At 44.0% G+C, this 12,907-nt stretch overlaps 1 protein-coding gene across 2 annotated transcripts in view; it reads right to left on the bottom strand.

Annotated features, from left to right (window-relative positions):
- The window catches only part of KIF6 (kinesin family member 6), a 408,069-nt gene that overhangs the window by 5,514 nt on the left and 389,648 nt on the right, over window positions 1-12,907 (bottom strand). For both annotated transcript variants that reach the window (XM_074332873.1, XM_074332874.1), the window contains 2 exons: window positions 3,287-3,376; window positions 1,535-1,641 (listed from right to left, as the gene is read on the bottom strand). In XM_074332873.1, coding sequence (XP_074188974.1) covers window positions 1,535-1,641; window positions 3,287-3,376 — 197 coding nt within the window. The remainder of the gene's footprint in view (window positions 1-1,534; window positions 1,642-3,286; window positions 3,377-12,907) is intronic.

Genomic DNA, 12,907 nt, shown 5'->3' with positions numbered 1-12,907 from the left:
CACTCTGTGACCAAGCAAAGCTCCTTCCCCGTCAGGGCTGTTCACTTTGGCCTTGGAAGTCTGACTCACAGAACACTGCAGGGCTCCATTCTCATTGCTTAGCTCTCAGTTTCAAGTTCTCTTCTTCAGGGGGCCTGCGCTACCCACTCAGCTACAGGCAGTTTCCCTGACGCTCTCTACAGCATTACATATTTTAGCTATTTCACAGCACTCGTTAGCACCTCAAATGATCTTATATATTTGTCGATGTGTTCATCGTCTATCTCATCCCTCCTCCTGGAATGTCAAGGGCTTGGCTCTGTCTGATTCACTGCTATGGCCTCCGCACTGGTACCGTGCCTGGCACACAGAAGGGCCCAATAAATAGTGTCCATTCACTGACGGGCTGCGCAGAACTGTTCAGTGTCTGACACACATCATTAGAATGTTTTGGGGATGGATGGCGCCTTGGAGATCACCAAATACAAATTTAGTGTTTTTCTTTTTTCTTGTTTACACAAGGAAACCGAGGATGAGAGAAGGTACTTTATGTGGTCAAGGTGTCACAGCAGGTTGGAGGCAGACCCAGCCTATCTCAGGTCTCAGCAAAGACACGACAGTGATGCTGCTGCCACTGACCCTAGACTGGAAGCAGATGGCATCCCAGGGAGGGACCCTGCTTGCCACAGGCGAGGACAACATGGCAAAGGCCATCCTTTACTGGGGGTGCTCCACCCATCTGCAAACCTCTTACTGTCTAAACTGCAGAGAGTTGGTCATGAAGCTGAGTGTAGGCCTCTCAGGGCAGGTGTCAGTTGTTATGGGGTCCTATCTGCCTTCATAGGAGTCAAGGTGCCTTGTTGACACGTGAAAGCAATGCTAAGCCTGTCTAGTAGCCTTGGAATCTCTGGGACAAAGCTAGGACTGAAAGCAGGCTTGGGTAAGGGGCCCTGGGGCTCGTCCCTATGGGCAGGAGAAGGGAAGGCCTGTCCTCAGCAGGTGGGCAGCTACCAAGAGGAAGGCAGGGAGGTCAGTGGCAAAGGCCAGGAAGGGTCTTTCTCTTCCTTTTGTCGGATGCACCACACATTTCTTCTGTAACTGTTACAGTGTCCTCAGGTCTGAGCCTCCACGTGTTATTTGCATCCACAACTCACTGGCGAGAACCATGCTCCAACAGGAGAGTGATATTTCTAGCCAGGTATCCAACAGGTTACCAAACCAAAGGAGAGCTGGCTTTGGGGACAGGGAACAAAGGGGGCTAAAGATCTGGAAGGACAGAAGCTTTGTCAGGCAGGGTAGGGGAACCTGGGCCGACCACCCTCTTGCGCCTCTCTTGGTGTTTCTGACGCTGCCTCTTGGGGTTTTCTCCAGGAGGAAGCAGCGGCCTGGCACATGTGAAGTGACCGCAAGGCCAGTCCTGTGGCTTCAGGAACATGCAGGAAGTTTCCTACTTCCTTCTTGCCTCATTGCTTGCTCTACCCTTCCCCCTCACTTCCCCCCAGGTGCTGGTGGACAGAGTGGGGTGACTTATGTCCCTGGAGGAAGCTGCACTTACATTTCTTCTGCAGAATGCTCTGTCTGGCCTTGATGAATGCCAGGATGTCAGAGTCTGTCTGGCTGTCCCCGGTGAGAGGGATGGATGATGTTGGTCTCGCAGGGAGGCTAGGGACAACCACAGGTCACACTTTACTACACCTTACATTTGGACTCAGTGCTTACCTTTCCAAAGCGCTTTTCCATTTCGAGTGACTGGATCTCACCCCGGAAGCTGTGAGAATGAATTTGCCTTCTTCTCACTCCCTCCCCCTTCTCTGTGTAGCAGACACAGCAATCCTTTACATGCAAACACATCATGCCCTCCTCTGGCTTAAACCCCTTAGTGGCTTCTCATCACTCTTGGAATGAAATCCAAACTCAGTCCCTGTGTGATCTGGCTCCTGGCTCACTACACACAGGCCACCGTGCCCTTCTTTCTGTTACTCCAATTCACCAAGTTCCTTCCACCTGCAGGCTCTTTGCTTTTGTCTCCTTTCCCTGGACTGTTCTCCCCCAGACCTTACTATGTACATTCTCTCACTACCTTCTTCCATTGCCTCACCAACTTATCTTGCACCTCCCATCTTAATTCCCTTGCCTCCCAACTTACCCAAACCGAGCCTGTTTGACCTTCAGCACCTAATTTGGATCTCACATCCTTTAGGATGTCTCTCCAGTGCATCCTTACACCCCACTATGGCCTAGCTAGTTGCTCCTGGGGCAGAGATAACTATTTTACCCTCTCTCCTTAAAAACAGAACCATAATATTTAGCAATTTGCCATGGCTACTAAAAAACCTACATTTCCCAGCCTCCTTTGCAGCTATGTGTGGCCAGGTGACCAAGTTCTGGCCAATGAGATTTATAAGAAGGGTGGGATTTCCAGGAAATCTCTTTAAAAAGGGAAGGAAGGAAGTATGTGGCCTTCTCCCTCCGCTTTGTCCATCCAACTCCTATATGTAAAATCCCCCTTAAGAAAATTCAGAGTAATGTACTCTCCTGGCTTTGTCAAGCTTCCATCCTCACACTTGTCCCTCCACACTGCAGGTGACAGTATCCACTCCCTCAGAAGGCAGTGAGGATTGTATATAATAAAGTATTGTTCATGATCACAAGTAATTTGTTGTGTCAGCATTCGAGCTGCAACTCAGTGAGAAGTGCTAAAGCAGCATTGCATCAGGGAGGGCTGGGAGCTGTGCTGGAAATGTTTCTTCTGTCTGGGATTGGGGAAGGGCATAGTGGCATCCACCCTTGAACACCTTGGGAAAAGAGCAGGGTCTGCCAGGTGAAGAAGGGCACACAGGCCTTCCAGTCAGAGGGCACAAAACGCAGGCGCTGGGGAGAGGCCTGACCCAATCTGTTCAGCCTGGAGTGAATGGCTCACGGGACTAAGGCCAGGCTTGTCAACTCTGTGTCCTTCCCTGCCTGGGGACCCTGCAATGGGGCTAGCAGGCTACGTTGGAACTGCCCCTGTCCAGCTCTTCTTTCCTTTAATGGCCCCAGGTACAATTGTTCAGAAAAAGACGCGAAGCAACTCTGCTTGTACATGGCCCCAGTGACACTGGGAGAAAATTCCTCAGCTCTGGGAGTCGGCTTCTGTGAGCGATTCCAGGGGATCCTGGGGTACCCAGGGGAAGGCCAGCCCTGGGCTGCTGTGCACCACCCAACCAGGGGCTCCTCAAGTTGTAGGGGAAGCAGATTGACGATTTCTGTCCACTCCGCTGATTGCAGGGGTTGTCACAGGTGTCAGAAGGAGGAGAAGACCACAGACCTGTCATCCAGGGAAGCACTGGTTCTGTTCTGCTCCTGGCTGTGCAGGATGGGGCAAGATGAGGGCAGGATTTTCCCGGCATTCATATCACTGTAAAAACCAAACCCACAAAGGAAAATGGATGGGAGGACGTTTACAGAACAGACATTCAGGGTCTATATTATAAGTTGTATGGACTGAATGCTGTGCCTCCTGCCCTCAGTTCATATGTTGAAGCCCTGACCTCCAATGCGATGGTGTTGGGAGGGGCAACCTCTGGGAGATGATTAGGTTTAGATGAGGCCATCACGGTGGGGCCCCTAGGGTGGGATTGGTGTCCTTATAAGAAGAAGAAGAAAGATCAGAGCTCTCTCTGTATAAAGTGGAGACACAGCCAGCCCATGGCCAACTACAAGAAGAGAAGAGGGTTCTCATGGGGAACTGACCCCAGCCTCTAGAACTGTGAGAAATAAAGAAATTCCTATAGTTTAAGCCATCCAGTCCATGGTATTTTGCTTTGGCAGTTCAGGTTGCTGTAACAGAATACCACAGACTGGGCGGCTTAAACAACAGAAATTTATTTCTCATAGTTCTGGAGGCTGGAAGTCTGAGATCAGCGTGCCAGCATGGTCAGGTTTCTGCGAGAAGGCTCTTCTAGATCACAGACTGCTAACTAATGGTGCCCTCATATGGTGGAAGGAGGGTGAGCTAGCTCTCTGGCCTCTTACAAGGGCACTAATCTCATCAGAGAGCCCCACCCTTAGGACCTAATCACCTCCTAAAGACCCACCTCCAAATACCATCACATTGGGGATTAGTTTCAACATATGCATTTTTGAAGGACACATTCAGTCTATAACATTTTGCCTCTGGCCCCCAAAAAATATGTCTTCCTCACATGCAAAATACATTCATTCCACCCCACCAGCCCCAAAAGTCTTAAATTGTTCCTACATCAACTCTAAAGTCTAAAGTCCAAGTCTCATGTAGCTATCATCTAAATCAGATTTGGGTACAACTCAGGTACCCTTGATTGGTTCATCCTGAGGCCAAGTTCCTCTCCAGTTGTGAACCTGTGAATTTGGATAATTTATGTGCTTCCAGGCATAGGATAGACATTCCCATTTCAAAACAGAGAAACAGGAAAGAAGGAAGGGGTGATGAGTCCCAAGCAAGTTTAAAATGTAGCAAGGGAAACTCCATGAGATATTATGGATCAAGAATAATCGTTTTTGGCTTATGATCTGCCCCTCTGACCTACGAGGGTGAAGGTCCTGCCTTCTGGACCCACTGGAGTGGAGGTCAGTCAAGCTCTGCTGGGCAGGGGCTATACCCTCACGGTTCTGCCGGGGGGCCCTGCCTCTATAGCTTTGGGCGAAGGCTGTCTGGCCTGCTGAAAGCAAGGTAATGATCCCCCCTTTTAAAATGGAGGGGCAGCCCTGATGATCTCTGATTCACCTTTGGAATCCTTCTTATGCCTTGAAGAAGAGTACATGTTCACAGCAGAATAGCTCTATAGCCCTGTCCTGTAAAATCCAAGTGGTCCAACAGCCTGCCTTCATTCCTTCCCATCTCCTTCTTTTCAGTTCAAAGTGGCAGTTTTCCTGCTGGGATGGCTGATTATGTCCACAGTTCACACCCACACTAATCTTAGTGTTCACACCCATGCTTAGTGTTCACACCCACACTTAGGGTTCTCTTCTGAAGATACTTTCTCATATTTTTGCATTATGAATAGGCTGAAAATTTTCCAAATCTTTACATTCCAGTTCTTTTATTGCTTAATAACTCCATCTTCAAGTCATTTCTCTTTTCTTGCGTCTTACTCTAAGCAGTCAGGTAGAACCACGCCACTTCTTCAGCACTTTGCTTGGAAATCCCCTCAGCTAATATTCCATTTCATCACGTGCAAGTTCTGCCTTCCACAGAACACTGGAACGTGAACACAATTAAGCCAAGCTTTTAATTTTTTGCCACCTTGTAACAAGGATTGCCTTTTCTTCATTGTCCAATAACATGTTCCTCATTTCTGTCTGAGACTTCATCAGTATGGCCTTTACCATCCGTATTTCTATTAACATTCCATACACGATTATTATGTCTTCTCTAAGAAGTTGGACACTTTCTCTCCATCGCTCCTCTTTCTTTCCTGAGCCATCACAATTGCCTTTAAAAGTCCCTTCACAATCTCAGATCCTTGTAGCATGCACTTCAAAACTCTTCCAGCCTCTACTCGTGACCTGGTTCCAAAGCTGCTTCTACATTTGTTCGAGCAGCATCCCACTTCTGGTGCCAATTTCTGTCTCAGGCTGCTGTAACAAAATACTACACAACTTATATATGCTCATATAATGGAAATTTATTTCTCCCAGTTCTGGAGGCTGGGGTCTGAGATCAGGGTGCCAGCATGGCCAGGTTCTGATGAGAGCCCTCTTCTGGGTTGCAGGCTTCTGACTTCTCATTGTGTCCTCATGTGGAAAGAAAGCGAAGCCAGCTCTCTGGCCTCTTCTTATAAGGGCACTAATCCCATTCATGAGGGCTCCACCCTCATGATCTAGTCACTTCCCAAAGACCCCCATTCTGAAATACCATCACATCAGGGTTAGAGTTTCAACAAAAGAATTTTTCAGGACACAAACATTCAGTCCCTAACAGATGTCTTATACATTAATGTTGGAGCATTGCATGTATTAGATGTGCAAGTTAAACAAAAACAACAAAGATCGCAACTGTCATTGATAGACACCATCTACACACCAGGCCCAGGCAGAGTGCTCTACAAACATCATGCCATTTAATCCTCTCAATAGCCTCATTATCCCCATTATATACATGAGATAACAGGCGTGGAGAGGTTAAAGAGATTTTACCCAGCTGGTAACTAGCAGAATCTAGATCTAATCACAACTCTGTGAGGCTTCAGAACCCATGCTCTCAGCCATGCTATTTTTTAAAAATTTGTTTATTATATTTTATTATATATTTTAAAAATTGTATTAAATTTATTGGGGTGACATTGATTAGTAAAATTATATAGGTTTCAAGAGTACAATTCTATAATACATCATCTGTATAGTATTGCAATTTGTGTTCACCAACCAGAGTCAGTTGTCCTTCCATCACCATATATATGACCCCCTTTACCCTCTTCAACCACTCCCCCCTACCCGTTTACTACCTGGTAATCACTAACCTGTTGTGTGTGTCTATGAGTTTTTGTTTCTCTGTTTGTTGCTTTCAGTTTTATATCCCACATATGAGTGAAGTCATATGGTCCTCGACTTTTTCTGTCTGACTTATTTCGCTTAGCATAATAATCTCAAAGTCCATCCATGTTGTCACAAATGGCAGTATTTCATATTTTCTCATAGCAGAGTAATATTCCATTGTGTGTATGTACTACAGCTTTATCCATTCATCTATTGAAGGACATATTGGTTGTTTCCATGTCTTGGCCACTGTGAATAATACTGTAATGAATATAAGGGTACATATATCTTTACAGATAAATGTTTTCAGATTTTTTGGGTAAATACCCAGAAGAGGGATTGCTGGGTTGTATGGTAATTCTAGTCTTAATTTTTTGAGGAATCTCCATACTGTTTTCCATAGTGGCTGTAGCAATTCACATTCCCACCAGCAGTGTATGAGGGTTCCTTTTTCTCCATAACCTCTCAACACTTGTCTTGTTGATAACAGCCATTCTAACAGGTGTGAGGTAGTATCTCATTGTGGTTTTGATTTGCATTTCCCTAATCGCTAGTGAAATTGAATAATTTTTCATGTATCTGTTGGCCATTTGTATGTCTTGGGAGAAGTGAGTGTTCAGGTCCTTGGCCCATTTTTAAATTGAATTGTTTATTTTTTTGTTGTTGAGTTGTACCAGTTCTTTATATTTTGGATACTAGTCCCTTATCAGAGGATTGTTTGCAAATATCTTCTCCCATTTGGTTGGTTGACTCTTTGTGTTTTTTTGATGGTTTCTTTTGCTGTGCGGAAGCTTTTTAGTTTGATATAGTCCCATTCATTTATTTTTGCTTTTACTTCCCTTGCCTTTGAGGTCAGATTCATAAAATGCTCTCTGAACCCAAGGTCCGTAAGTTTAGTACCTATGCTTTCTTCTATGCAGTTTATTGTTTCAGGTCTTAGTTTAGGTCTTTCACCCATTTTGGATTAATTTTGGTATATGGTGACAGATAGAAGTCTAGTTTCATTCTTTTGCATGTGGCTCTCCAATTTTCCTAGCACTATTTATTGAAGAAGCTTTCTTTTCTCCATTGTATGCTTTTGGCTCCTGTGTCAAAAATGATTTGCCCATATATATGTGGGTTTATTTCTGGGCTCTCAATTCTATTCCATTGGTCTCTGTGTCTGTTTTTCTGCTAATACCATGCGGTTTTGATTATTGTCACTTTGTAGTATAAATTGAAGTCAGGGAGTGTGATACCTCCAGCCTTGTTCTTTTTTCTTAGGATTCCTTTGACCATTAGGGTCTTTTGTGATTCCATACATCTGATGACTTTTTTGTTCTATTTCTTTAAAAAATGCCATTCGGATTTTGATGGGGATTGTATTAAATCTGTATATTGCTTTAAGTAATATGGCCATTTTGACTATGTTGATTCTTCTAATCCATGAACAAGAAATGTCTTTCCATTTCTTTGTGTCTTCTTCAATTTCTTCCCCCTCCCCTTCTTCAACCTCCCCCCCTCCCACTCTGGTTCAAGCCGTTGTTTCTCAGTGTAGTTGTGTAGGACACAGCACCTTGGCCCATACTGATATTATGAGCCTTGCGCTCCCCCCTAGCTGAGGTGGTCGGTCGGTCAGCTGCTCACAGCAGCTCACAGCAGCTCTCGCCAGCTGCTGGCCGTTAACAATGGCTGCTGGCCACTCACGACAACCTCCAGCTACTCACGGCAGCCCAACTCCAGGTTGTTCACAATCTTAGCTGTAGAGGGCATAGCTCACTGGACCATGTGGGAATCGAACAGGCAACCTCAGTGATAGGAGCATGGTGCTCCAACCACCTGAGCCACTGGGCCAGCCCTTCAATTTCTTTTAATAATGTCTTATAGTTTTCAGTGTATATGTCCTTCACATCCTTTGTTTCTTCCTAGGCATTTTATTCTTTTTGTTGCAATTGCAAAAGGAATCGTTTTTTTTTTTTCATTTCTTTTTCTGAAATTTCATTATTACTATATAGGAATGCAATGAGTTTTTGTACATTGATTTTGTATCCTGCAACTTTACTGTATTTGTTTATTGTTTCAAGTAGTTCTATTTTTGGTGGAGTCTTTAGGGTTTTCTATGTAAAGAATCAGGTCATCTGCAAAAAAAAAAAAAAATTAACTTCTTCATTCCTATATTGGATGTCTTTTATTTCTTTATCTTGCCTCACAGCTCTGGCTAGGACTTCTAATACTAGTATGTTATTTAATTTCCACATAGTTGTGGTTTTTTCCTCTTTCTTTTTGCAGTTATCTCCAATTTCAAAGCATTGTGGTTGGAGAATATGCTTGATATAATTTCAGTCTTCATAAATTTGCCAAGGCTAGTTTTGTGTCCCAACTATGGTGGTCTATACTTGAGAATGTTCCATGTGCACTAGAAAAGAATGTATAGTCTGGTGTTCTGGGATGAAATGCTCTGTAAATGCCAGTTATGTCCATTTGGCCTAATGTGTCATTTTAGGCTGATATTTCCTCACTGATTTTCTGTTTGGATGATATATCCATAGCTGTCCATGGCATATTTCAGTCCCTTACTATAATTGTGTTTTTGTCAGTTTCTCCCTTTAGTTCTATTAGTTGTTGCTTTATATATTTTGGTACTCTTTGATTGCGGGCATATATATTGATACACGTTATATCTTCTTGTTGTATTGTCCCCTTTATCATTATGAAATGTTCATTTTTGTCTCCTGTTACTTTTTTAGCCTGAAGTCTGTTTTGTCAGATATAAGTATAACTACACTCGCTTTTCTCTGAATGACATTTACTTGGAGTATCATTTTCCACCATTTCACTTTGAGTCTATATTTGTTCTTGTAGCTGAGATGTGCCTCTTGAAGGCAGCATATAGATGAGCTTTGTGTTTTGATCCAATCTGCTACTCTGTGCAGATTTTTTAAATTGGTAAGTTCAGTCCATTTACATTTAGGGTAATTATTGATATATAAAGATTTTCTATAGCCATTTTATCTTTTGTTTTCTGGTTACTCAGTGTCTCCATTGTTTCTTTGACCTTATGTTTCTGTCTGTTATTTCAGTTTGGTGGTATTCTATGATTTTTTCCTCTGTTTCCTCTTTTTTATGTTATGTGTCTCAGTTCTGTTTTTTTTTTTTTTTCCGAGTGGTTACCATTATGTTCATGTAAAAGAAAGTTTCATATATACAGTAGTCCTTTTTCTTAAGCATGCATCTTATCTCCATTTCTTTTTCCAAATTCAGATCTTTACTCCCTCCCTTTTTATGTTTTTATCACAAATTATCCCTATTTATGCTGTGTGTTCATTTCTGAGTTGCAGTAGCAAATTGTCTTTTTCTTCCCTTTTTCTTTTTTTATGTTTTTATTTTCTTTAGCCTTTAAGTTATGTTTAAGTGTATAGTGCCCCATTCTGTGTAGGGGTTGACATTTCCTGCTTCTGTCTGTATGTTAGTAATCTTATTTATAGTTTTGTATCCTTTTGTCTTTTTGTTTCACATCAAATAACCTCCTTCAGTATTTCCTGCAATGCAGGCTTTGTGGTGGAATAGTCCCTCAGCTTTTGTATATCTGGAAAGGTCTTTTTCCTCCTTTATATCTAAAGGATAACACTGCTGGATATATTATTCTTGGCTGGTAATTTCTCTCTTTCAAGAATAGTTTGAATATTTGATTTCATTTCCTCCTGGCTTGTAGAGTTTCTGCTGAAAAATGTGATGATAATCTAACAGGCTTTCCTTCATAGGTCACCATCTTCTTTTTCCTAGCTGCGCTGAGAATTCTTTTGTTGTCATTGCTTTTTGACAGCTTCAATATAATACGTCTTGGAGAAGGCCATTTAGGATTGGGGTAATTAGGTGTGCTGTTTGCTTCTTGGATTTGAAGATCCAGTTCTTTCTATAGGTTTGGGAAGATTTTTTTCTTTCCCCTTCTTCTTCCTCCCCCCCTCCACTCCAGTTCAAGCCATTGTTTCTCAGTCTAGTTGTGTAGGACACAGCCCCCTGGCCCACGCGGGTATTACGAGCTGAGGCAGTTGGTTGCCAGCTCACAGCAGCTCACGGCATCTCATGGCAGCTCTTGCAGGTTGCCGGCTGCTCACGATGGCTGCTGGCCACTCACGCTGGCTGCTGGCCGCTCATGGCAGCACACAGTAACCCGCGGCAGCACTTGGCAGCCTGCAGCAGTTCACGGCAGCTCACACCAACCTCTGGCCGCTCGCGGCAGCCCAGCTCCAGGGAGAGCTGTTGTTCACAATCTTAGCTGTAGAGGGTGCAGCTCACTGGCCCATGTGGGAATGGAACCAGCCATCTTGGTGTTAGGAGCACAGTGCTTGAGCCATTGGGCTGGCCAGGTTTGGGAAGTTCTTGTTGACTATTTGAATAGACTCTCTGTACCCTTCTCACTCTTTCCTCCTTCTGGTATACCCATTATTTTTATTATTGTTATTAAAATTTATTGGGGTGACAATGGTCAACAAAACTACATAGGTTTCAAGTGTACAATTCTATAATACATCATCTATATATTGCATTATGTGTTCACCACCCAGAGTCAGTTCTCCTTCCACCTCCATATATTTGACCCCGTTTGCCCTCTTCTACCACTCCCCTACCCTCTGGTAACCACTAAACTGTTTGTTGTCTGTGTCTATGAATTTTTGTTTTTTTGTTTGTCTTGTTCCTTTCTTGCCTTCAGCTTTATATTCCACATATGACTGAAGTCATATGGTTCTTAACTTTTTCTGACTTATTTCACTTTGCATAATAATCCCAAGATCCACCCATGTTGTCGCAAATGGCAGCACCATTATTCCTTTATTGCTCTTTCTGATGGAGTCAGATAGTTCTTACAGCATTCTTTCATTTCTTTTAACTCTCAAGTCTCTCTCTTCTTCTGTCTGCATCGTTTTCAGATTTCTATCTTTGATATCACTAATTCTTTCCTCCATCTGGTCAGCTCTATTTCCTAAGCTGGCTATTTCATTCTTCATCTCTTTTATTGAGTTCTTCAGCGCCAGAATTTCTATTTGGTTCTTTTTAAAGATTTCATTCTCTTTGGGAAAATATTCATTTTGTTTGTTGATTTTATTTCTGAGTTCATTAAACTGCCTATCTGAGTTTTCCTGTATCTTGTTGAGTTTTTTCAGAATTACAATCTTGAATTTTCTGTCACTTAAGTCACATATTTCCATGTCTTTAATTTTATTTTATAGATATTTTTCATTTTCTTCCTGAGCTGCCTTGTTGTGTTTTGGTTATTCATGGCAATTAATGTATTATTATTATTTGTTTTATGCTTTCCAGTAGGTAGTACTGGAGCATTTTATTTTCTCTTGCCCTGTTCTGGCTTCTCACATGGTGGGAGATTTCCTGGGGAGGTGGGCATCTCCCCTGTGACCAGGTCGCCTTGGTCTCAGAGCACCATCCCCATGGGAGGATGTGGTGGGTAATGGGGTTCTGAGCCCCTGAAATCCCAGTGCTACCCTTGCAGCCAGATGTAGCGCTGTGCGTCTCAGCAGCCCTGGGTACCTCTGCTGGGACCAGGTGCGAAAGGTGGGGGTGGGGTGGGCTGGGAGAGGTGGCTGGTGTGCTTTTGGTTTCTTTTCTCCTCCGAGTAATGGCAACTGCCAGACCACAGCTGCCTCGCCCATATGTCTCCTCCCTTGTCGCTGGCATTAGCCGCAGTGTGTGTCTGCCACTCAGGAATTGCCTCTCCAGTTCTCAGGGCTGTAGATATTCTGCTCTTTAATCTGACCCTGCTATTGTTTCTTCTCAGACTCGCTGCTAACACTGGAGGGTGTGGGGGAGATGAGCTCTGAGAGTGTGGGGGGTGGTGGCCAGGCTCCGTGGCTGCTTTCTGCCTGGCAGTGAGGGCTGTTAGACCACCGTTGTTGCTCTTCTGTATTCGGTCTTTGCCCCAAGGTCTCTGCCAGTCACTAGGTTCAGCTGTATTATATGCTGATCTCTCAGGCAAAATTACTGGGCCCACAGAGAGTACACCTGCAGTTTCAATCCTCCACTCTGCTGGGACCACAGTGAGCTCTGGGCTGTATCCTGCAGCCCCCATCTCTGTACTTCTCCTTTCCCTCCATGTGCCCCGATTCGCCCACCTTCAGATGTTTTGATGTGCGGATCTCTCAGACGTGTTTGTGTGTTGTTTTGGGGGTCCTTTGTTAAATTACAGCTGTTCAACTTGTTGTAACTTCAAGGGGCGAGATCAAGGAGCACCCCTGATTTTGTCATGTTTCTGACATCATGTCACTGGATTTGACTCTGGCATTCTGCAGAAGTACACGCTGGAGACACATGGCTTACCCCTGGCCACATCAACTGCCCTTACGTGGCCCCAGCTAACCAGCTCTGTGCTTCCTTAGTGAGAAGTCAGATCCAACAGCTCATGAAGATGCAATTTTGCCCATTTTACTATGCTGCCTGGTAC

This window comes from Rhinolophus sinicus, linkage group LG05 (assembly GCF_036562045.2).
Source record: "Rhinolophus sinicus isolate RSC01 linkage group LG05, ASM3656204v1, whole genome shotgun sequence".
Lineage (NCBI taxonomy): Eukaryota > Metazoa > Chordata > Mammalia > Chiroptera > Rhinolophidae > Rhinolophus > Rhinolophus sinicus.
The sequence above is the reverse complement of the archived record's forward strand: the minus strand, read 5'-3'. Positions and strand labels throughout refer to the sequence as shown.